At 42.8% G+C, this 24617-nt stretch overlaps 1 protein-coding gene across 1 annotated transcript in view; it reads left to right on the plus strand.

Annotated features, from left to right (window-relative positions):
• Positions 1 to 23820, plus strand: part of PKNOX2 (PBX/knotted 1 homeobox 2) — an 86800-nt gene extending 62980 nt beyond the window's left edge. The window contains exons 5-13 of the mRNA XM_069788312.1: positions 2721 to 2860; positions 7183 to 7354; positions 10586 to 10774; positions 16870 to 17002; positions 17084 to 17181; positions 18844 to 18963; positions 20745 to 20821; positions 21234 to 21412; positions 22189 to 23820. Coding sequence (XP_069644413.1) covers positions 2721 to 2860; positions 7183 to 7354; positions 10586 to 10774; positions 16870 to 17002; positions 17084 to 17181; positions 18844 to 18963; positions 20745 to 20821; positions 21234 to 21412; positions 22189 to 22436 — 1356 coding nt within the window. The 3' untranslated portion in view covers positions 22437 to 23820. The remainder of the gene's footprint in view (positions 1 to 2720; positions 2861 to 7182; positions 7355 to 10585; positions 10775 to 16869; positions 17003 to 17083; positions 17182 to 18843; positions 18964 to 20744; positions 20822 to 21233; positions 21413 to 22188) is intronic.
• Positions 23821 to 24617: the final 797 nt, after the last annotated feature.

Raw genomic sequence — 24617 nt, forward strand, 5'->3', positions numbered from 1 at the left:
AAACTTTTTTTACATATTTTTAAAGATATTTTTAACTTTTTAAACATTTTTACATATTTTAAGATTTTAAACATGTTTTTACATATTTTTTAATGTTTTAAACAATTTTTTTTACATTTTTAACATAATTTTTTTAACTTTTTTTTAACTTTTTTTTTACTTTCATATTTTTGCCTTTTTTTTACATTTTTCCCCCCTGCAACTATTTTTGGCCATTAAAAAAAAAATAAAAAAAATCCCTGCCTACATTTTTTTTCCACACTTGCTTTCATACCCAAATCCAGCCCCTTTTCCCCCATATTTCCCCATTTTCCCACTGCTGAGATGCTCACGCTCCTGAGCCAGAAACCTGCTGCCTTTTTCCTCCTTTTCCATCCCCACCTGCTCCCTGTGTATCCATTTTTGGCTGCATTTTTTCCTTCCTCTTTGCCCAGCTGCAAATACTCGCATCCGAGCATCCTCTTCCCTCTTTTTCCTGCTGACCTGGGATTATTTTTATTAATTTTTTATTATTTTCTTTAGTCCAAGGTGAGGTAATGGCTTTGAAACAGCTGCAGAGGAGTCTTTTTTTTTTTTTTTTTTTTTGGGTAATAGCCCAATTAGTTGCAGACACGGTTGGAAAGAGCCAGCTTGGCGGGATTTCGGGGCAGGACGTGAAAAGTGCTTTGGTGTCCCAGTAAATGAATGTAATGAGGGGAAAAAATTAAAAAAGGAAAAAAGGTGGTGGTGGGAAAGCCATTTTTTCCCCAAAAAAAGTAATTTTCAAGGGAGATAATAGGGATGAAAAACGGGAAAAAGAGAAAGAGGACGGGGAGATATTCAAAGGCATGACTGGAGCATCCCCAAACCCACTTGCGGTTTGATTTTAGATAGAAAATGGGGGGAAAAAAGAGAAATCCAAACTGCTGGGATAGAAAGGGGAAGTGAACCCCAAATTTTCACTCATTTATTTAGCACTGGGAAAGGGAAGAGGGATGGAAATCAATCCCGCTTCTGGGTTGGGAGAGTTAGAAATTAAATAGCGCCGGGTGAATTTCCAGGTGCCGGAGCCAAACTTTGGAGTTATGAACAATAAAGGAGATTAAAAAAAAAAAAAGCACCATATTGACAGCAAAAGGTCAGGCAGGAGATATTAAAGTCAAACATTTTAAAAGCAAAAGGTGTCGCGGTTTTGGCCTGGCTTGGGTTTACGCAGCTTTTAAGAGAGGCAAGAAATCTGCTTTTTTCATGGCAAGAAGCTGAGTATAAGGGTGGGTTTGGCTGGAGAAGACCGTGGGCATACACATGTATACACATAAGTATTTATATATATATATATGTCTGTGTGTGTATACACAAATTTTATTTATATGTAAATAATCACAGAAATAAATATAGAAGTATGTTAGAAAAATAAATAAATAATATATAAAAATATTTTCTTTCTATATAAACAGACAGAAATAAATATAATTGAACAAATAAATAATATATGTAGATATTTTATTTCTATATAACTAAACACAGATATGAATACATAAGCATATTAGACAAATAAATAAATTATATAAATAATATTTAACAAGAGGCAGAGGTTCCATTTTGCTACCCAGCTCAAGGGAGGATTGAAGATTTACTGGTGAAAACAGGCAAATGCTGATTTTTTTACATTTCGACACCAAAGCAGGTGAAGCACTGTCTTTGCATTAATTTTCCACTGAGATTTTGAGCTAAAACCACTGGATTTGGGGGCTTGCTGATGCATTTGAACCCAAATCGATTAAAATTCTACTTTAACTTTTTTTTTTTTTTTTAATTGAATCTTGTGAAGATAAAGCAATGTGTCATCTGCAGCCCGGCAGCAAATAATTCAGATTTCTTTAATGCAGTTGATAATTTTAAGTGGAGATTGCGCCTAAATATGTGCAAGCCAGACATGTGGAGGTGGAAGTTTTGGGGGTGATGCTGGAAGGATGTGCAATGATTTGCACATGCGCTGGCACGCACGCATCTCACATCTTAAATACAGATATTTACCTAAAAAATTACAATTTTTTAAAAAAGCAAAACATTAGGTAGCAGAATGATTTATCTCATCGCAGATGTAATTTTACCTGTAGATTTCCAGCCCCAGTGCCTTGCGATCCCCATTGCGTCGGCAATCTGGGGCAGCATCAGGGCTAAAGATGGGTGATTTGGGCACGGGCAGAAAAAAGGTTGATTTTTTTGGCTGGCTTCTCACAGCACAAAAATGACTCATTCCTGGGCTTGGCAAGTTGGAAGAGGCTCACGTAATTTTGGAAGAAAGTTTAAAATGCCTGTGTGTCTAGACAATAATACCTGCTTTGAAAAAAACCTTGGCAAGCAGCACCGTTGCAGCTGATTTAATCTGGGACTTCTGCAAAGCATCCCTTAATAAATTACCCCCCGCCTTTGCTTTGCTGCTTGTGCAATAAGGATGTCGGGACTTTTTTCCTGTATTTTCCCTAAGTAAAAAGTGGGGAAAGTGGGAATAACCTAAATCTGCTGTTGCCAGGATTAGATGAAATGCAAATATATTTTTACCTCCCCCCAAACCATCCTGCTCAGAGCCCCATCACGGGGCTGCCTCCTCCTAAATTTTGAAAATTGAATGCAGAAGGCTGCAAAACTTGGTGGAAAGGTGCAACAAACCTCATTTTTGTTTTATTTTCTTCCTTTTTTCTCCTCCCCTTTATTTCCACACACACCCCCCCCCCCAGATGACAGCCACAGCCCAGCAGCCCAGCAAGGCACAGCCCGTCCATCTCACCACGCCAGCGGCGGCTGCCAACGTGCCGGTATCCGCCGCGGCCGGCGACCCCCAGGCACAGCTGGAGGCCGACAAACGAGCCGTCTACAGGTGATGCAAGCTAATATCAGTGCACATTAATTAATTAATGAATGCCTTAATGCATTATTTCATTAATGCATTAGTTATTGTAATGCATTAGTAATGCATTGATTCGGCGGTGCATTAATGAATGCATGGGTTAATGCATTGATTCGTTGATGCATTCATTATTATAAGGCAGTATTAATCTGCTATTATTCTAATGCATTAATTAACACACAGGAACGGGGGGGATTAGCAATTAGCTCCTTTCTAGCAATAATAACGCATGGTGGTGGAGCTCCTTCATAGACCTCATTTGCAGCATCTCCCCCAGTCCAAAATATTCCCCCCCACCCCAAAACCCCAAATGAGCCTTTTTCTTTTTTTGGCAAAACCATGTGATATGGGGCCAGAAAAGCACCCAGAAGGAGCAAAGTCACATATTAACCTGAAATACGCAGTTCTTGCATCCATACAGGGTGCCAGCAGCAATGGGTACGGGATGGATGAGCCCCTCTGGTCCCCTTTTTTTTGTCACTTTGGAGATAATAATATATAATATGGTAATATATGTAGTAATGCTATCATATAATTGCAATAAGTGACATTATAACTATGTAAATAGTATAATTATATAAGTAATATGTAATTATATAAGTGATATGTAATTATTTACAATATTATGATGTACGCATTAATGATGTAACAGTAACGTATAATATTATAATATAATCAGGGTTACGGTTTAAGGTTAAGAATTAACCCCCCATTAATGGCCAGGGCTGTCGGGGCTTGTGACCCAAAAAATTGCAGCTCGGAAGCAAAGGAATTAAAACACTTTGACTCCAAATATTCAAATATTACAAGTCCAAAAGGTCTGGAAAGGCGGATGAAGGCATGGAATAAATCCACCTGTTTCCCAGGAAAACGCAAAGGATTATTTGCAGCAGGTCTCAAGACTTTTTCCAATGATGGAAAATAATTTTCTCAAGGCAAAAGAGGTCATCCAAGACCCCCCCCCACCCCTTTTCTTTGCACTTCTGCGAGGATTTTTGCAGCGTTCGTGGGATAATAAAAAGCAGAAAAAACCCTTTGGAGCTTTAACAGCCTTAATCTGAAGATTAAAAAAAATGCCAGAAATACCTTTTTGGAGGTATTTCCCACCCAGAAAAGTGGGGAAAAAATTGTTGGCTGGTCCCACATGTAGAGTCGGTTGTCCAAACCTGGATGCTTATTTTTGGGTACCAGCCAAAACTACTCCCCAAATACATTTTTATCTCTAAAAAGACACCCAACAAGTGTTTTTTTGCTACATGCAAATTCTGAATATTCACCTATACAGCGGTTAATATGGATTCTGTGTATGTCATTAGCTATCAAATGCACACAGGTTTTTTTAAGCCTTCCAGGGCCATACCCTCCACCCAAAATGATGGATTTTTGTTAATTTTCGATAATTGCACCAAGGCCGAAGGCATCGGTGGCAAGTGTCGGTCAATCAGCCTGGAGGGAAATCGCTGGGAAAATGCAATGGGAAATATAAAAAACACTTGACAAGTCACCCCACTGGGTTTTATGCTCTAGCGGGAAGTTTATCATCCATAAAAAGAATACAAAAAAGGGAAAAAAATTAATCCTCCTCCATCGTCTGCTTGGCGTGGGAGCATCTTCACAGGGATGGGTCCAGCAGAATCACTTCTCTGCTGCAATTTCTTCCCAGCTAAAGTATTTTCTTGACTTTATGCAACAGTGGGCCTGGGACTTCCCGATGGATTTTGGACCAGTAAAGACGACGCTCCCATAGGAACCGATGCTTAAACTACCCATCCCTGCAAACTGGATTTTTCCAAGTGGGAAATGTCTGAATTTCTTTGCATTAAGTTTATTTTCTTGGGGTTTTTTTTTATTATTATTATTATTTTGGAGGGGGAAAGGGGTATATTTGAGCTGTGTAAAAAAACATTCCTGTTGTGATGTGGCCATGGTGCCGCTGGCTCGCGGGCAGAGCCCTGCTGAAGGTGCGAAATTAGGCCATTAGGCCATTAGAGGAATTCATTTCTCTTTATTAGCCCGTGTCGAATCCTTTTTATTAGTGGCTGCACACGACCGCTCTCCTGCAGGAAAATGTCAGGGCCGGTTCAGCCCTTTTATTTGGAGGATTCCCTGGAATGAAAAAAAGAGGTTTTTGCAAAACCATATTCAGCAAAAGCAGATTTTTCCACCCCAAAGCTCTTCCTTGTGCCATGGGAGTGATCTTCTACCTCCATAACACTTGTGATGGGGAAAACCCTCCTGTTTCCCTGTTCATCCTCCTTCCCCCTCCCCCCCCAAATTTTGTAACGAGGATGGGATCCAGCTCTCAGTTTTCATGCTGTGACCTCTGCCTGCAAACGCCCATGATGGCTGTTCTGTTCTCCTGCCTGTCGTGGCCACAGAAAGGCTGGAAACAGAGAAAACTGCATTTTTTTGGCATACAAAAGGGAAAAAAAATTGCAATGATTCGGCATATAGCTTATGGCAGAACCCCAAATTTCACCGCTCCTTGACACTGCACTCTACTACAGGCCTTGGTGCTCTCCCTTACACCATCCCTGGGGCTTTTGCACCTCCTCCTTGTTTTTTTTTTTATTTTATTATTTTATTTTATTTTATGTTGTTTTGTTTGGGTTTTTTTGTTCTATTTTCATTTTTATTTATTTTTAGGTTTTATTTTAAGTTTTTAGTTATTTTATTTGATTGGACTTGATTTTACTTTATTTTATTTTATTTTATTTTATTTTATGTCCAGTTGAAAAACAAACCATCATCCCCTCAGCCACGTGCCTCCCCCTCCTCCTCCCTGCCAGCGCTACAAGACGTTCATGGGGGTCAATAGCAGCACTGCCCCAATTATAAATACTGAGCAGTGTGGGGTGATGCCGGCAACAGTCTTAATCCCCCACTTGGTCGATGTAACCCCTCAAAGCAAAGGGGCTACAAATTTTTCAGGGGCTAGAGTCTCCCCCCCCGCAACCTTGCCCCCCCATCCTTGGGGTAATTCCATGCCTTTGCTCCTAATTGATGGAGCGGCTCTGGAAATGGCAGTAGGCACCTGCCACTGAGCCACCGGTTCATAAGTCCCAATAATTCAGCCCACTGCCTGGAATTTGCCTTTCATATACCTCGGCTAAGCCCCGGCGGGGCTGCTGAAATTATGAAATTATTCCCCCCCCCCCCCCATTCTCTGCTCCAGCCTCGGCGAATCTTGCATTAAACTGGGATCAGGACAGATTAAACTATAATATGCTGCGGTATTAGCAGCTGCAAATGAAGACTTAGCCGAGGGGTTTAACCCCTTCGCCTGACTCCAGCTCGGAAAAGACCAGTGGGAAGTGATTCATAATCGTCTTTTGGACCATCTTTTGGAGATAAAATGGTGGAGCAAATCCCATTTTTCTGGGATAACTGGGGTGCTGGGGGACACCATCCCTGGAGCAGCATTTTGCATTTCTCCCCTGAAAGACTCCATAAATACTTCCTTTTTTTAATTTTTTTTTTAATTTGCACAGCTGGAGAGGCTGATTGAAGGTTGCACTAACTCATGGTCTTCATCCCCTTCTTCTCCACGTGCTTTGGTATTGTATGTATATTTGCATTTTATATTGCATCGATTTAGCATCATCATTAGAGCAAATTGTGGATTTGCAAGAATTGCAAGCCTATTGTCTAATCATTAGAGTGAATCGTGGATTTGCAAGAAGAATTGCAAATCTTGGCTTTCTAAGAGTGATTTTGTGGTAAGAAAGAAGTGAGATTTGACCCATCTTTGTGGATGGACATGGGAGTGCTTGACAGAGGTGCAGAGAGACCTCTTGGTGGAGGAGCAACTTATAGCAAGGTTGTCTATAGGATGCTGCGGACACCTAAAAATACCAGGTCATCCCCATCCAGCATCTCCAACCGAGAGACATTTTGGGGTAAAATATTACCAACAATGAGTGGGTGCTGATGTTGATCTCCAAAATGCAAAGCCGCCAGGACAGCAGAGGGCTCCAAGATAACCACCCCGAAGCCAAACCTTTTTGCTCATGGCAAAACATTTTGGAAATGACGGCGTTGGGGCAATGATGGAAAGCACCGAGATGTTGGGAGAAGTGATTTCCTGGTGAAGATGGTGAATTTTACAATTTTTAAGATTTTGGTTGTTGGAAAAGGTTTAGAGGGAGCACTTCCAGTATGGGCTTGGGAGTGAGGTTTGCACCACCAGGCTCTTGCAAGCTGGGAGGGAATGGATAGATGGTGTGGGATAAAAATGGACATGGGACCTAAACCAGTGAGCATTATGGGGGGGTCTACTTTGTCCTCTGCAGGCACCCACTGTTCCCGCTGCTGACTCTGCTCTTTGAGAAGTGTGAGCAGGCAACACAGGGCTCTGAGTGCATCACCTCGGCCAGCTTCGACGTTGACATTGAGAACTTCGTTCACCAGCAGGAGCAGGAGCACAAGCCCTTCTTCAGCGATGACCCTGAGCTGGACAACCTGGTAGAGGCAGATGGGGCTTGGCAGATGGTTTTTAGGGGGCGGGGAGAAGGTAGGGGGTGATGAACAAATTATGAAGATCTACCACCTTGGGCAACGTCTTTGGACTCCGTTTGTAGTGTTGGCCATCTTGGCAGTGTTCTCCATAGACCTTGTGAGACCTTCTCCAGGACCTTCTCTGAGACATTTTCCATAAGATCCCCTGTGAGAACAAACCCCTGCCCAATTTTTGTCTAGTTTTCTCACACAAACGCCATGGGGTCAATGTGTTTCCTGCCATGATCGATGGCTGGTTTGGCTGGTTTGTGCCCCAAAACCTGCAATCTCTCCAGGAATTACTGCTCTTCGGTGCAACGTGCAATAGCGTCTACATTCTTGTCTGGCACCATCTTGTTTCAAGTGTGATGGCCAGCTCTTGTCCTAGAAGCAAGGCAAAATAAGAGCTTTTTCCAAAAAGAGTGATGCATATCAATGGTTTAGGACACTTTGGACTGTTTTTGGTGGCTTCCCTGTCATAAAAACCAAAATTTCCTACCGTACCCATCGCTGCTGGAAGGTGCCTCAGAAGACTCTGCTTGGGATGGAGCTTTTCTCTTGCTGGGACCTCAGGAAACATTCCCAAATCCCATTATTTTGTCCAGAAAGCCTCCACATGCGGTCTCCATGGCAAGCATGTTGGTAGACAGGTCCATTGCGCCATCCTGGTGCTCCACAAGTAAATTTTTAAGAGGCAATTTTGCCCACCTCTGATGATGCAAAGAGCAAAACACCTTTCCTGGGGGTTGGCATGTCCCCTGGTACATGTAGCAGAGGGATTTCCATCTCAGAAAAGAAGCAAAATCAGGCAATTCACAGGTAGCTTTTTCCAAATATTACAGATATGAAGGAGGTGATTTTGTCTGATGACCTGTCACGAAGGGAAGAAGAACAAGCAATGCTCGTCCAAGAGCAAACTACTGCTTTCCTAAAAAAAAGGCAAGAAATGGTTTCAAGATGGATTAAAATCCGCATCTTTTGTGCCCAATTTCAGCTTGTGGAAGAGAGTTTTGCAACATCCCTAAATCAAGAGTGGCTTAGCAGTCTGTGGAAAGCCCTCAAAAAAAATTGCAGGCCATGTAAAGTCCTGTTTGCAGATTACTAAACCCATTTTGCAATGTCTTATAGCCAAGAACAGAAATCACCCTGGGATGAGCAAACAAAAAAAGCAGTGTTTTGGATTATTTCAGTTTTGGGACTGAACATGCATCAAATGTTAAGGTGCACCAAAAACCCCCTATCGCATTAAATTACATAAAAATGGGTGCAATGATATAGCAAGAGGAGGGGGATGGAGCCAGCTGAAGCAAAAAAAACCCCTAAAAATCTGGGGGAGGAAAACCTATTCCTACACATATCAAGATGAAACATCTCCAGCAAACGGTCAGTGCACGAGCTGTGTCCACAGAGGTTATTTTCACTGGTTTTTTTGATGGTGTCTTAAAAAAACCCACATCAATCATGTTTTTTGGGCATGTTTTGGAGCAATTCTTGCTGCCGAGGTGAAATCTGGCTGTGGGCCATTGTATTGATCCTATGTATGACCTTGCAGCACTCAATATATTTGTATTAGTTTTCATATATATATATATATATGTATGTATTTTTTCCCTATTTCTAGGACATATCTGTATGTATATATTCTATCCAATGCCCAGAACTTCTCCAAAAGCCATCCAAATTGCTCAGTGTGGTTGGCCTCCATCAAGACAGAGGAGATGGTTAATGTGATGCTGAAGAAGGACCGTTCCTGTTGGTGGGAAGCACCAACTGGAGGGAATTTTGGATGAAGAAGTCTTGCAGTGCTCAAAACTCAACATTTCAACCTGTTCCTGAGATGATGCTTTTTTCCTATTTGCATTGTCCTTTTTTTGGTTATTTTGGAGGTGGGTTTTTTTTCAATGCCACTGATTCCCTGGAAATCGGCAATGGCAAAACAGGGATGAAAAGGCCATCGGCATTAGCTATCATTAGAATAAGAGTCATGTATTCCTCACCACTGAGATGCACATAATTAGAAATTAGAAAAAGGTCAGATCTCACCATTATCAACTCAATCAGCTGCCGAGTGCCACACAGTCAATTAATTCAGCATCTGTATTTTTTACAACCCCGCGCACGTACGCCATTGGACTGTAACTCTTTATCCGGACAGATATACGACGCAGCGGAGCAGGGACATAAAATGAGACCCTAAGCAAATGAGCTGAGATAATTGAGAGATTTATTTTTTATACATATATGTGTCAGGTCTTCTTGCCTTTGCCCTTGAATATTGACTTTCATGGCCGTTGAGCCCTGGGAGGATGCGGAGAGCCGGGGCGCGATGCCCCCACCTTGCGCTTTGCCTGCGCCAACTGTGGAGGAGTAAAAAAAAGTGAAAAAAGGAAAAAAAAAGAAAAAAAAAGGATTTTTACAGCCACAGCCCATTATCCCTGTTGTTCGCCAACCAAAAATTCGCTTTCTCCATCATGGAGCCACCACCCGAGTTTGGCCCTGGATTTTTCGGGATGTTTCCCAACCATGGCGACTCACAGTTTGTAAAGATGACCACTAAAATTTGCAAGTTAAAAACACCCTTTGAAATGCAAAGACGCTTTGTTACATAAAACCAGATTTATTGCCCCGGAGTGAATAGCTGAAATTTTATATATTATGCAAGATTTCAAACAGCGGCTGTAAAACTTAAGGTTTCAGCTTGGCAAGAGGAATGTTTTATGTGTAAATTTTTTAACATTTATGGGGTACGTTTTAATGAGGCCCAGGCTTTGCACCGGCAACAGCTTACGGCGGAGTTGCAGCCCCATAATCTTGTTAGAAGAAGTGGCCTCCGGAGAATACCCAAACACTTTTTGACATCGAGAGCTTTGGCTTGGACTTTTTTGGAGCATGGGGAACAATTCCCACAAAGGCAACAGTAATTTTTGTGAATTTTGTCTTCTTGGGATTTCAGAGATATGATTGATGGGGAGGGAAAAGTGTGGAGGTGCAGAAAGATGGGCTCTGGGATGGGTTTTGGGTAAGAATACTGATTTTTTTGCTTTTTTTGGTGTGTTTAGAAAGGAAATGCATTTAATTGTACTGTAGGGATCAGTTCCAGGTTAGATTTTGGGTGAGAATATTGATTTTTTGGGTTCTTCTTCTGATGCGTCGAGGAGAAAAATTATTTTAACTTTGCCATTGTGTGCCCTTGCATAGATGGTGAAGGCGATCCAGGTGCTGCGCATCCACCTCCTGGAGCTGGAGAAGGTCAACGAGTTGTGCAAGGACTTTTGCAACCGCTACATCACATGCCTCAAAACCAAGATGCACAGTGACAACCTACTCAGGAATGACCTGGGGGGGCCCTATTCCCCCAACCCCTCTTCCATCAGCCTCCACCCTCAGGTAACTCCTTAAAAATCACTTATAATCACCATCATTGCATGTTGGCTAACAGGCACATTGGGCCAACAAGGTTTGAGGGTTGCTCTACAACTCTTGTGGCCTTCTAGAAACTCATCCCCAGCTGAGGAAAATGATTTTAAAAAAAACCCATATCTTTCGCATATGGTGCAATAAGTGATGCTGTGGTGATATTTTTTAAAATGCTTTTTTCATGGCCTTTTTTTTATGGGTTTGGCAGAACTGCAACCCCAATGTTTGTGTCTCTGCAAAAGGGAGAGAACCCTTTTTGGCTTTGCTGCTCCTTTTTTTGCCCTGGCACGTCTTGCAGTTCTCCAGTCCCACCTTGACTTTTTTTCTTTTTTGCATAATTTTGGTTTTAGCTGGGAGAAGAAAACATTTGGTGCCTCAAGCACAGTGGGAAAGTACAAGGAGATGCCCAAGAACTGCAGAAATATCAACTGAAATGGCCAAGCCAACCGGCACCTTGGTGGCTTTTGGGGCAAAATAAGGGATTTTAACTTCATGTTTGGGAAAAAAGTTGCCCATGGATTGGGATTTTCACATGCATTTGCAGTGCAGGGAATAAATATTGGCTGGTTGCATCCCAGAAAACTTCCTTGATGCAATATTGAGTGGCTCTTGGGGATTTTCTCTCTCGGACACTCAATTTTTGGGGGGAGGAATGAAATTTGGGGCTGTACAATGCCCCCAGAAATATCTGCAGCCAACTCAAAATAAGCCAGGGCATCCCCAGGCAGCTCTTGGGTTTCTCCCCCAAAAGAAGGCTGGTGGTGGGGGCTTTTTTAGGGCTTTTCAGGGCATTTTTAGCATGGTGGTAAGGAAAAAAAATGTGATTATGGCAGCTCAGCTCCAAGTGCTGCAGAATTCAAAGCTCCCAATACGATACTTGTGGCCCAGCACGGGGAGGGAAAAGCCCCCAAAAAGTTTTATTTCTTATTTGGGTTTCCTGAAAGCACCAAATGACTTAATCATTGATCTAAAAAACCCCATCCTCTCTCTATTTTCTAATAATCTCTAGAAATGGACTTATTATCCCTTCACTGCTTTATGGTAGCATTCCTTATGATCAAAATTAGCAAGACACTTGCATAAAAGAGAACAATAATTGCTCAACGAGCATCTCGTTTGTAATTTATTAGTTTCTATTATTGTGCGTCGCCATGGCAACAGCCCGCATCCCGGGTGATGAGAGAGATGTTAGATATGAGCCGACGAAGCTCCTGGTCCCAGCAAATGGAGATGCACGTTTTTTATCAGTAATTTTAATGAAAATAATAAGTGAGGGAGTTAATGAGATGGAAAGCCGTCCTGTGGCTATTGTGATTTTTTTTTAGCTCTTTTCCTTTTTTTTTTTTTTTAAGTGTTGATCTAATTAGAATGCATCGGTCAGGAAAAGTAATGAGGATTTAGTGCCTCACAAAGAGGTGGGGATCGTATCAGAAAATTAGCACAAGTCTTTGGAAAATAATCAGGCCCATGGAGAGGTACGAAGCACCTCTGATTCCTGCAAACCCGGAGCTGCCGACATTTCCTTTCCAGGCAAGACCTGAAAGTTGAGAAATTCAAGTGAGGATTTGGAGGCAGTTGCTAAATAAATGGGAACACACCCAGGAACAACCCAACTGGAGAAGAAATGTTTGCTCAAGGACGAAGGGATTTTCAGCAGGCAATGGGAGCCGAAATATTCACAGTGATAGACCAGAAGGAGCCACGATCTCATCTGGTTATTGGATGAGGATGACATACCACTGATGATACAATGGCAAATTTTTTCTGATTATGCAACTAAGCAATGTCAAGTGCCCGAGTGCTTCGACTTATTGAGTATACTTGAGTTTGCAGGGATAAGGCTTAAAAAAAAGGGTGGAAATACTCTCTATCCATCAGTTGAGCTGTAAGGGCTGGAGATGCTCCAGAGAGCTGAAGAATCATGGGATCCGTGTTTAAAAAATGGCAAGTGGGATGATATCGCTAATTATCGTCCTATTAGTCTCATGCTGAGGGCAGGTAAAACAGTGAAGGGGCCACTAATTTAGGAATTTTTTTTTTAAAATCTGAGTAATGGAAATGAGATTAATATCAATGAACAAGGTTTCTTGGAAAATAGGTTTTCTCAGGGTATGGGAAAGGCATTGATCATTTTGTGAGAAGATACACCAAGTTGGTCGTGCAAGTGGAGTATTTCCGTTTTTTGCAAAGTTTTTTACCACAGGACAGCCTGCTTAAAAAATTATGGATACGCAATAACAAGGATGTCAACCAAACCTGAGAAAACAATGTCCGGAACTGTCAAAATGTCATCATGGGAAGATTGTGGTTGGATTTCCCTGGTGTATTCAGAAAGAATGGCCCTTGGCTTGGTGTTATTTGTGCTTTCTAAGATGAAAAATGCGAGGATTTCTGGAAATGCAAAAATGTCTGGAGGTGATGGAAAGATGAGAGAGCACCCAAAAAGGTGTTTTGACTGTTGCTGAAATCTTCTTATGTCACCAAGTCTGGAGATGACTCCTGGCGTTGGCCAAGTTTGGGTGAAAAGTTAATTTTTTCCTATGTGGTGAGCCTTCCCTGAACCTTTGTTACTTTACAGACATTTTCCTACCCTGTTTTCTCCATTGCTTTCTCATTTTGTGCTTCACTTTGTTTTGTGGAGGGAGTTTTAGCCTCTTTGGCCTGCAAGTCCACTAAGCAATTCCCCTTCCATTTTTCTTGGTTTTCTTGGCTTAATTTCTTTCTCTTGAGTTCTCATCAGACCCTTTTTAACTCCCTCCCTTCATTGAATGAATAGTCTTTGAGCTTTTCAGACAGGGATATGAGAGTGGAGGTGCTTGTTGCATGGAGTTAGGGGAAAACCAATTTAATCCAGAGCTTAATGTAAATACTTTCCTTCAACATCAAAGTGGTCCTCACTGCTCTCCAGTTGACTCCACGTGCACGAAAAAACCCACTGCAAAGCCAATCACATTGGGAACCACAGCACTGCCAGGGATGTTTAAATTGGATTAAATCTTGCAATTTTCAGCTCTCGTTTCAAGCGAGAATTGCAGCAGATCGGCAGTGTTTAAATGGGCATTTTCAGGACAGCATTTTTTCCTCTCTAATTCCTTCTCCATCTTCCTGGTGGTTGGAGGCTGACGGTTGGGTTAGCTTGACTCAATGCAAGGCTTCTCTGTATAGATCTTAATTTATCCAAGTTTGCCCTGTGGACAAGCCTGGATTTCTCTGTTATTTAAAGCCAACTTTTTTCTCATCTCCGTCCATCCACGAAGGAGGCTTATGAATCTTCTTACATGAGTTTGAGTTTGGCCAGCTCTTTCTCAGCAAACTCATGGGGTTTTTTTTTTCCCCAACTAACCCCAATTTTTCCCAGCTTTAATCGAGCACAAACAAATTTCACAAAGTTAGGATGAGACAGAAATTTTTACGCATGTGTGTGCTATCCAAAAATAAATTGCTGCATCGTGAAGCACAAGGGGAAGGACGTCAACTCAAGTAGTGCTGAAATTTAGCATTTACACTTGGGCCCTGAGTCTTTGACACTTGCCTTATTGTAAGAAAGGGGGTATTTTGTGCAATGCAATATGTACCAGGTCTTTTTCTTCATTAAAGTGACTTTTAATTCAGAGAAATCGTGTTTTGCCATAGAGCTATGGAAGGTCAGTGCCGAGATGTGGATCTGCAGAGACACCTACTGATGCACTTTTTACACTCAAGTTTCAAAATTGCTGGAAAGATTTCAACTTCTTTGAGTCCTAAAATATAAAATATTTTCTACTGCAGCAAAATCACAAGCGTAATGTAATTTGGCTGGCATTTGCGATCCAAGGCGATTAGTATGCAAAATAGATTTTTTAAATCTTCTTGGAGATATCTATATTTATTTTAAGGCAGAGCCTCCACTTCCATTGGGTACCCTTGGTTTCACAGTGCCATTGTAGAAACACCAGGAATTTCTTTCCTATCTTTTTCTAATAATTATCAATATTCTGCCTTTTTGGACACCACTAAGCTGGTGTTTTGGGACAGTTTTCCTCTCTGCCACCAAAAAAATGCAATTTTTGTCATCATAAAATGCTGTTGAAAATGGCTTTGACCACTATCTGGAACAGCAGTTTCTTGTTCCCATCTTCCGATATCCCAAATTATTTCTTCCAAATGTACTTCCAAAAATGGTCTTCTGGATGCCCTTCTTTTGGAGGAATTGTGGAAAAATAAAGCAGGAGAGGAAAGCTGGAGGTCTTCAGGCTGGTCCAAACCTCTGGTTGCCTCTGGCTGTATCTGACTGCTTTTTGATGTTCTTGAAGGTCCATATTTGGTTTTATATTAATACTTCCACTGTATTTGTTAGCCGGACACTTAGCAAAAGCCAAGTCCAAGTGCATGCAAAAGCAATCAGTTTTTGCTTTCTGTGTGCTGAGAAATCCTCATTTTTCAAACAGAAAACCATTTCCTCCCAAAGGCTGGAGATGGGGAAGGGATATTAAAACAAAGTACAAGTATTTTACAGTCATATTTACATTTTTTAAATTAATTTAGCTATGAAAAGGAGAGTCTGGGAGGTGAAGCAAAAATGCACAGCAATTGCAGCAAAACTTCCAGATAAATAATATTCAGATCATCAATGGAGAGGACAAAAATAACATGCAGGAGAGGCAGTGGTTACAACGTTTTGGGTTCGGCATCATGGGAAGGGAAAACGCAGCAAGGGATTTTTAATGGCAAAAGCATGCAGGGAAAGCAGAGTTTATTTAGAACCACTGCACAGGCAAATCGGTGGTGACTGATGGGGAAAAAGCTGATGGATGCATGAATGTAATGGGGAAAAGCAAAAAAATGGACCAAAAATGACATTTTTTTCCCCCCAGCAATGGGAAATGCATAGACATGGACACTCCCCGTTGAATGATGCATCCACACCATCTCTTGATGTAAAATTAATTGATTTGTGGGTTCAAATTACTATCTCTGTACTTTTATTGCAAGGAAAAGAGGAGCTACGCCTTTTTCCAGCCTGACCACATTTGTGTGGTCGCCTTTTCTGGTGTTGTTGCATGTCAATAGTCCAGAGAAATTCTTTTTTCTTAAACCAAGTAATAGGTTTCTTGAAGAAATGCATCAAAATGAAGGGAAATTGAATAAAAAGAGTGAAAAAAAATCCCCTTTGTTGGCATTTTGTTCAACAGTTGAAAACAAGCCGGACACCAGGGAAGTGATGTGGAATGGGAAAATGGGTAGAAAAGAGGGAAAAATATTTTTATTGCAAGAAATGAGTGCAGTTTTATTTCCATTACAGCTGGGCCAATTAGAGAGAGATCGTTATCTTGGGCTTATTTTGAAACGATAATTTTATAAGTATGATTTGCCAAATTCTGCCCATCTGGGAGGTTGTGGTACACTGCCCTGTGTTCCCCCATATCCTCAATTGTGGCACCCTTCCCTTCCCAAAATGTTGCATTAAATATTCAAATAATCATTCAGTTTGGGCTTTTTCCAGTTGCCGCTTGCATGCAAGAGCTGCTCCAGAGCTGGGGCTGACAATGACATTACAGCTTTTTGTTAAAAAAAATGCCCATTTTTGCAAGAAGTTAGCTTAAAGCTGCAAGGAATGATATCAAATGGGGTTACATTATTATTAATTTCATTATTTTACTGTTATTCTGGCAAGGGGAAACCATGGTGCTTGTCCTGGCTTTTAGCAAATGCTGCAGCATCCAGTTCCAGTCAAAGCAGCAAAAAAATAGAAATTTATAGAAAGAAAAAGAAGATTGAAGAAATTCCTTCTTGTCTATCATGCTCTTTTTTTTCTTTCCTTTTTCCTTACGGGAAATAGTGGCTGCACAAAGAAGATGAATTTGGGAAGGACGCTAAGTGGGAGCTTTGCAAAGCATAAATCCTTCTTTCCATCTTTTTTTGCAACTGCAACAAACTGAAAAATCCCTTTTTCTGCAATTTTGCCTGTTGAACCACCCAGGGGAAAAAAAAGACAACAGGGCGAGTTTATTGGAAGGGGAAAATTAAAACCTTGCGTGCCCTGCCGCGTGTTAAAAATCCATGTCTTTAATATTTTTTTTCCGCAGGAGATGCTGCAGAGCTCACCGGCGGCGCTGCCGCCTGCCTCCAACCCTCCGCCGGGCATTGTGGTGCCGGCAGCTGCGCTACCACCAGGCAACTTGGCCATGAGCGCTGGCAGCGGCTCACCTGCCGTGCCAGGTAGGGACCCTGGGGGAGGCTGGTGGTGGGGGTAGAAATTTGGGGGTTTCGGTAACCCCACGAGCCTTTTTTTTCCGGTAGGTGGAGCCTTGTACCAGCCCGTGACAATGGTGACGTCACAGGGCCAGGTCCTCGCCCAAGCCATTGCCCCCGGTGCCCTGCAGATCCCCAACGCCCAGGTAAGAATTTCCCACCTCAAATTTCCATTTTATGCAATGTTTTGAACTGCTGCAGCAAGCAAAACCCCCAATTTCTCCACAAATTCAACCCTTGGAGTATCCTAAACTTTTAATTAGCAAGAAACGTTGATTAAATCCATCTGCCAGGCTCCTTTGGGGTACCTAACAAATTATAACAACGACCTAATAAATGATAGCAGTGCTTATATTATTGCTATATTATACAATATTATAATGTATAAAATATAATATTTATATTATATTATATTATAGGATAGGATAGGATGGGATGGGATGGGATGGGATGGGATAGGATATTATTGCTATATTATGGATTTGGGATCACTGGTGTTGCCTGTCCGGTATGGCAATCACAGCGCTCATGGGAAAGGCTCATTTCTTTTCCTTGCTTTATGGATTTTGGGGTGGTTTCTTTAGCCATTTGCTCTGTTTTTATTCCTTTTTTTGTCATTGCAATTAACTACATGGGTTTTCCCTTCATGGCTGCATTCTTGCAATAACGTGACAATTTGGGGTAGAAATGGATTTATAAGGACAACTTGCCATCCCTGTTGGCTGCGCTGTCTGTGATCTCTTCCAAACCCCCATTCCCCAGGAACTTGGGAAAAAACCCCACTGATTTCTGCTACACTGATTCCTGGGGGCAGATCAGCAAAAATCCCCCATGCAGATTTTTTTCTGAAAAGCCCCAATTTAATTGCGGGAGCCTCTTGAAAAAAAAATAATAAAGGGCATTTTGGAAATGGGTGGCACCTCCCAGGCAGTTTTATTGCCTGTGCCATGGTTTTTAAAATTTCTTTAATATTTCTCCATCGCAGGCTTAAATCTTGCAGCAAAACCCTCTGTGGTGGGAAAAACACATGCGCAGGGAATATCGGGGCAGGGAGAGAGCCCTGGACAAGCACCTCCGGATGCTCTTCCCGAGCTGCTGCCATGATTTATTCAGCCAGAGCCCAGGGGAATCACAGGGACCTGCTGGCCTGATGTTTAATTCATCCAGGAGAAGTGTTTTGATGAAGAGCTGGGGAAAAAAAAAAAATCTCTTTTTAACTCAAGCGCTGAGATTTCAGTTCAGTTCCTGCATCCTCATTAAAACTTCTCTTGCAGCAAGATGTTTATTTTTTATTTTTGAAGGAAAAAAAGCAAATTTTTGCTCAATGGGCATGTGTCTCCTCGTGGTGGGAATCAGCTGAGTGAGGCACACAGATTTGCAAGGGTTTAATGAATGGCAGAGTTTTAACCTCAGGTTTAGAAAGTCATCTTTTGGTTTGTTTTTTTTTAAGGTAAAAGTGTTTTCCTCCTTAATTGCACATCAAAAATGGTCATGGCTTCAGGACCACGGTCCCCAACTGCGATCCCAGTGCCACAGCAGGGAGAAAAAGCGCATTGCCCCTTGCAAAGCATTGGCAAAAAAATTGAGATATTAAATAGAGATCCTGGGGGAAAATGTGAATTTAATGCAAATTTTTTGGGGGAAAAAAAAAAGGCATTTGGACACTCCCTGCAAGTGCTTGTTTTTTGCACTTGCCCTACTCCCATTTTGGGTTAGTTTTGCTCATTTTTTGCCCTAGTTTTGCTTGGGTTTTGGGTTGCCCATTGCTGTTTTCAGCCAATTCTCTCCCTGTTCCTTTCCCCTGGCAGGTGAACCTGGATCTCACCTCCCTCCTCGACGGTGAGGACAAGAAGTCCAAGAACAAGCGGGGCGTCCTGCCCAAACATGCCACCAACATCATGCGCTCATGGCTCTTCCAGCATCTCATGGTGAGCACCGCAGCTGCCAAAACACCCTGCAAAGGTGGAAAAAAAAGGCAAAAAAACCCTAAAATGAACAAATCGAGGTGGTGGTTTGAATTTATATTCAGAGGTCTCAAAGTGGCTTTGGATTTATTTTGGGGATGACCGTTTTCACTGCAGGTGGCAAAAATACTCCCTTAATGCATGAAGAATCAAACAGAGGGGGACTTCCACAAATTATTGCGGATGGGTGGTGTAGCATTTTTTTCCAGTTAACAGCTCCAAAATACTGTTTTCCAGCAAGCCTGGATGTGAAAGCTGCCCCACAGGTATGGTTATGGCACATCAGCAATCAGTTGAAATACAGAATTACAAAATCACCCCATTTTGGGGGTTGAAGATGTAGGTAGGCAGAGGGAGCTCAGAGGATGCAACCACGATATTTTCATGCAAGAAGATCGCTCTCCCAGCCAGAGGGCTGGAAGAAGGGCAAAAAGGTACCGCCCCCCCCCCCTTCTTTTTCCTGCATAATTTGGCCAAGAAATCACTCAGACACTGGTTGCGAAGAGTTGCATGAGGGTCTCCAGGAAGGTGGGAGACCCATAGATAACAGCAAGACAGAAAATAGCAGCTCCAAGGAGCAACTTGGGGTAAAACATGACCCAGGACATGGAGCAGCAGCTGGTTGGGAACTTTCCAGCCTTTTTTTAAAATGGGAAATTTTGGATTTATTGCATTGAGGACAAGACCATCACTGTGTTGGGCCGCCATCCCAAGCTGCATCGTGCATGTCCCATGCTTTTGGAGGGATGAACTGCAGATTTGCAAGCAGGAAAAGGATTTAGAAGACCAGAAACTGAGGAGCAATTTTCTGTTGGGTGCAAGGAATGCCCCATGGTTTGAGATTTCCAAAACTGGATCGAAAAACTAAAAGAAATTGTTCTTCTACTGTATGGTTGGACCTTTGCTCTCAGCCTCATCCTCATGGTCAGAAGATGCTTGGGCTTCCCCACAGGATTTCTCCATCTGACATCATAGATGATGTGGTTTTTAACCTAATAGCATTGATGCTCATCATTTTATTGGGTTTGGAAGTTTTGTAGCACCAGCAGGAGGAAGGAATGCTGGAAATAATATGCCAAAAATGAGGATACTTTTGCCAAAAAGAGCCATTTTTAACCACTTTAGCATCCCTGAGGCCCTGGTGGGACAGGAGTCTCCTGCATGCCATGACTTTGGGTGGTTTTGTCAAGGAAATCACATTATTTTGAGGGCAAACAGCTGGAAAACAAGTCATGTGAATCAACACTGGCACTGGCTTGGGGCTCTGAAAAATGACACATGGGGCTGGTTTGATAACAATTTCATTTCGGGGGTTGGAAACGAGGATTTTTAGCATGGTTGGGAGGAGGTTGTTGAAGCTTTGAGTGCTGGTAGTCTCCCAGTGCAGATGTTTTGGAGTGTTTTATTGATGCATCTGACAAGGAGCATTGTGGGTGACAGTAGGTTTTGAAGCCCAAATCCCACCTTTACCAAAAAACATTATGGGAAAATCGCTAAAACAAAAAATACTAACTTCCTTCAAGGAAAAGCCTTTGATGGAAAGCCTTGGAAAAGCCCTAGGGACAGCAGGCAGACCATGATGGTCTCAGATGCCACCCTTAAGCCTTGCATCTTTCAGATGCAAGAAGCCACCAAAATTGGGGTGGGAAAATGAAAAAGAAGGGGGGGGTATTTTTTTTTTCACGGGGGGCTGCCTTTTTGCACACAGGGATGTCATTATGCTGCCCCATCTCTTTTTTTTCTAGCACCCCTACCCCACAGAGGACGAGAAGAGGCAAATCGCCGCCCAAACCAACCTGACCCTCTTGCAAGTCAACAACTGGTGAGCATATCGGTGGCCCATGCAATCATCTTGCTGGCTTTAGAAATTTTTTTCCCGTTATTTTGGTGCTATATAATGCTTTTTGGGGGGTAACTTGAGCAGTCAGGGCCGATTTCTTGGAGGCGGGCTCCGATGTGTTTAATTGATGGTGTTCGTTTGCGGCATCTCAGTGCCCTCTCCTGGCAAACCCAATATGTAGCAGCCTCCAACTCAGCTGGAAAAATTAATGCAATGGTGTAACATGCCACAGACAAATTAAATAGGATAAAACCCCAGCTTTTGGGACCATGCAGCCACTTTTGGAAGTGTTTTATATTGCAGCTCATTGAATTGTTACGTCGTCTGTTGGTTTAACTCAAAATTGGTGTGATGACTCTTATTTACTTGAATGGTCTCTTTTTTCGCTGGAAAGGTTCATAAATGCCCGGCGGCGCATCCTGCAGCCAATGCTCGACGCCAGCAACCCAGACCCAGCCCCCAAAGCCAAGAAAATAAAATCTCAGCACCGGCCTACCCAGCGCTTCTGGCCCAACTCCATCGCCGCTGGGGTCCTGCAGCAGCAGGGTGGCAATTCGGGGACAAATCCTGACGGTAAGGACAAGCCCCGACAGCCCCTGCCCTTCCTGGATGGGGTGACCATGCATTAAATTATGGCCTTAATTGGTAATTAAGGATTTCTAGAGCCCTTTATGCCCCTGTGGGGAAAAACATGTTGAAGAGGTAGCCCACGCAAGAAGGTCCATCCAGTTGGCCATCACAAGTGCGCTGGCAATGTGGCACTGCCATCTCCTCGGCATCAGCACAGTCCTCAAGGATCACCCACTATGGGACATCACTGGGGATATCTCTTGAGGTGCTAGAGAGGAGGTAAAGGGGGAGATGGGGACAGAAGAGGAGGCAAAACGAAAAAAAGATGAAGATGAGAAGACAGATGAGACAAGATGGGAAAAGAGACAAAGAGAAGATGAAGAGAGAACAGGTGATGAAAATGAAGAGGAACAAAGAAGATGAAGAGACGCTGAAGAAAGCAGAGATGAACATGGACCAGACAAGATGAGAAGGGAGAAGATGAAGGGAAGGTGGAAATTAAGAGAGGATGAAAAGAAGATCTGCCCAATCGATTTGGGCATGTGCTGAAAAATGAAGGTTTCTTCTTATTTAATGGATACATTAGCTAAAAAAATTAAGGGTTCAACCTTGGGGAATGGCTGGGGCAGGTGGGACACCCTACAGGATGCTCTCTCTCCAAGTACAGCTTTCTGCTTGGGTTATTCTTGGTTTCTGCACTTTTTCATCCTTTTTGTATTAGCTGGGAAGTCCTTATATATATATATATATTTTTTTTTTTTTTTTTTTTTTAATTTCAGGCTCGCTCAGCATGGACAACCTGCAACCTCTCTCCTCAGCCACGGCCACCATGGCCATGCAGCAGGCCATGCTGGCAGCCCACGACGACTCCCTCGACGGCACCGAGGAAGAGGAGGAGGATGAGGAGGACGAGGACGAGATGGAGGAGGAAGAAGAAGAAGAGGAAGAGCTGGAGGAAGAGCCTGGCGGCCTCCCGGCAGCACCTGGTACCGACCTTGGCTTGGACCACAGTGACTCGCTGGAATAGCTCCTCCTGCGCCCTCCCCAAATCATGGACAGCACCAGAAACAAAATTCCCCCCAAAATGCCAAAAACATTGGCAAGAACAAAAACAAAATTGGTGAGAAAAAAGCAAATTGGAGGCGCTGGCAGATGCCCCGGCTGCCATTGGGAGCACGGGGACCACCACGTCAGCGTGTGGAAGTGAAGGACACATGTTTACAAGGCACATATTGTGGCCAGATTAATTTTTTTTCAGGTTTTATTCTTATTTTCCCCTTTTCCCTTCCATTTTTGCTAAGAAAAAGCATTTTTAAGGGAAGCTGTTTTCCCCACACAATGCTCAGATGCTGTTGGGCAACAGTGGGTTTTCATCACGGGCTACCGTGTCCATCACTTGGATTTCTTGGTGCAAAAAACCCCAACCAACCCCAGGACTGATGCTTTTGGGGTTTTTCCCCCAGAAAGATGATTCACAGGCATAAGTAGTGGCACGCGGGGAAAAAAAATCTGCAAGTGCAAATTCTGCTTCAGGTCGGATCTGAGGAGGGTTTCATGCTCTTGACCCACCGGATTGTCCAAACGTCCCCGTTTTGGCCCCGATGCTGCAGCCGTTTGGTGACTCCGGACGCAACCTTCTGGAAAAGGGAGGAAATTCCCCCAAATCCTTTAATTTATGTGTGAAAAATCCATTGAATCTGGAAAAAAAATCACCCCATCCTCATCCTTAAGGGCTGAGACTGGACGCAGAGTTGGGGCAAAGGCTGCCGGCAGTAAGACTTTCCCACGGCGTTTTGGCACCGCGTCAGGAAAAAGTGGGGCTAAAAAATGGGTTTAAAAAAATGCAGATTTTCACCCAAAATTGAATGGTGATCCCCAAGATTCACCCATGTGGGAGGAAATTCAATATTGTTGCTGGAAAGATGGTTTCTCCCTGATACTGTCTACCTGCGTGGGAAAATGGTGGAGTTTTACCCCAAAGGAGCCATGGGGGAGGGCAGCTCTGCAAGAAACCAACATATTTTGGGTTTTTTTTAAATGCTAGCAAAACGGCGAATTTCGCCTTAAAATATGGTGCGGGGGAAACACAAAAGCAAACCCAGATGATGCGGGGCAGAAATAATAAAGGAATTTTCTTCTGCAGGTTCCTCCTGTAAATGCAGGTTTCTGTAAGAAGGATTTTTTTTTTTTGCGGCTTTTTGCCGGTTTTGTCTTTTTTTTTTCTGGCTCTTGAAGAGTTGAGAAAAAAAAGAAACAGCAGCCAGGGGGAAAAAAACCCCAAGTGATGCAATGGGCAGAAAAGCCTATTTTTCGATACTGATCTGGCGTGAATGTAATCTGTAATTTCATAAAGGATTCATTGTAATTTAGTATTAATTCATGGCCATTTATTATAAAGTGCTACGAGATGAGGTTTCGCAGCTGTATTTTATTGGCAGCTTCTTCCTGCTAGTGGAGAAGCCCCCAAATGGGTGAATAACCCCCCCAAATGGGCACAATTCCCCCCAAATAGGTGAATCAGCCCCCAAACGGGTGAACTGACCAAAACCCGCAATTGAGTGATGCAGTGCAAATAGGATTTACACTTCCAAAAGTGATGCTCCCCCAAAATGTTACACCCCTCGAGTGATGCCCACCCCAAAATGACTTATATTCTCCAAAAATGAGTGATTCTCCCCCAAAATGTGTGCTCCTCACCCCAAAATGAGTTATTCTCCCCAAAAATGAGTTATATTATCCAAAAATGAGTGATGCTTCCGCAAAACGAGTGACCCACCCGTAGCTGGGTGATACTGCCCCAAAACATATTACGCTCCCTCAAAATGAGGGAAGCTCCCCAAAATTGAAGTGTTTCCCCCCAAAAGCATTGCTTCCCCCAAATGAAGAAGGCTCCCCCCAAATAAGGGATCCTCCTCCAAAATTAACTGATTCTTTTGGAGTGGTGCCCCCAAAATGATTGATCTTCTCAAAACCATGATGCTCCCCAAAATGTTTCCCCCAAATGAGCAATTCTTCCCCAAAATGAGCAACAGTCCCCAAAATGAGTGATGTTGCCCCAAAATGATGCTCTCCCAAACTAGCAATCCTCCCAAAAATGAGTGACTCTCCCCAAAAGCAAGTGATGCTCCCCAAAATGAGCAAAACTCCCTAAAATGAGCAAAACTCCCCAAAACAACTGAATTTACCCCCCAAATGGACGACACTCTCA

The sequence above is a fragment of the Haliaeetus albicilla genome, chromosome 7 (assembly GCF_947461875.1).
Source record: "Haliaeetus albicilla chromosome 7, bHalAlb1.1, whole genome shotgun sequence".
Classification (NCBI taxonomy): Eukaryota; Metazoa; Chordata; class Aves; order Accipitriformes; family Accipitridae; genus Haliaeetus; species Haliaeetus albicilla.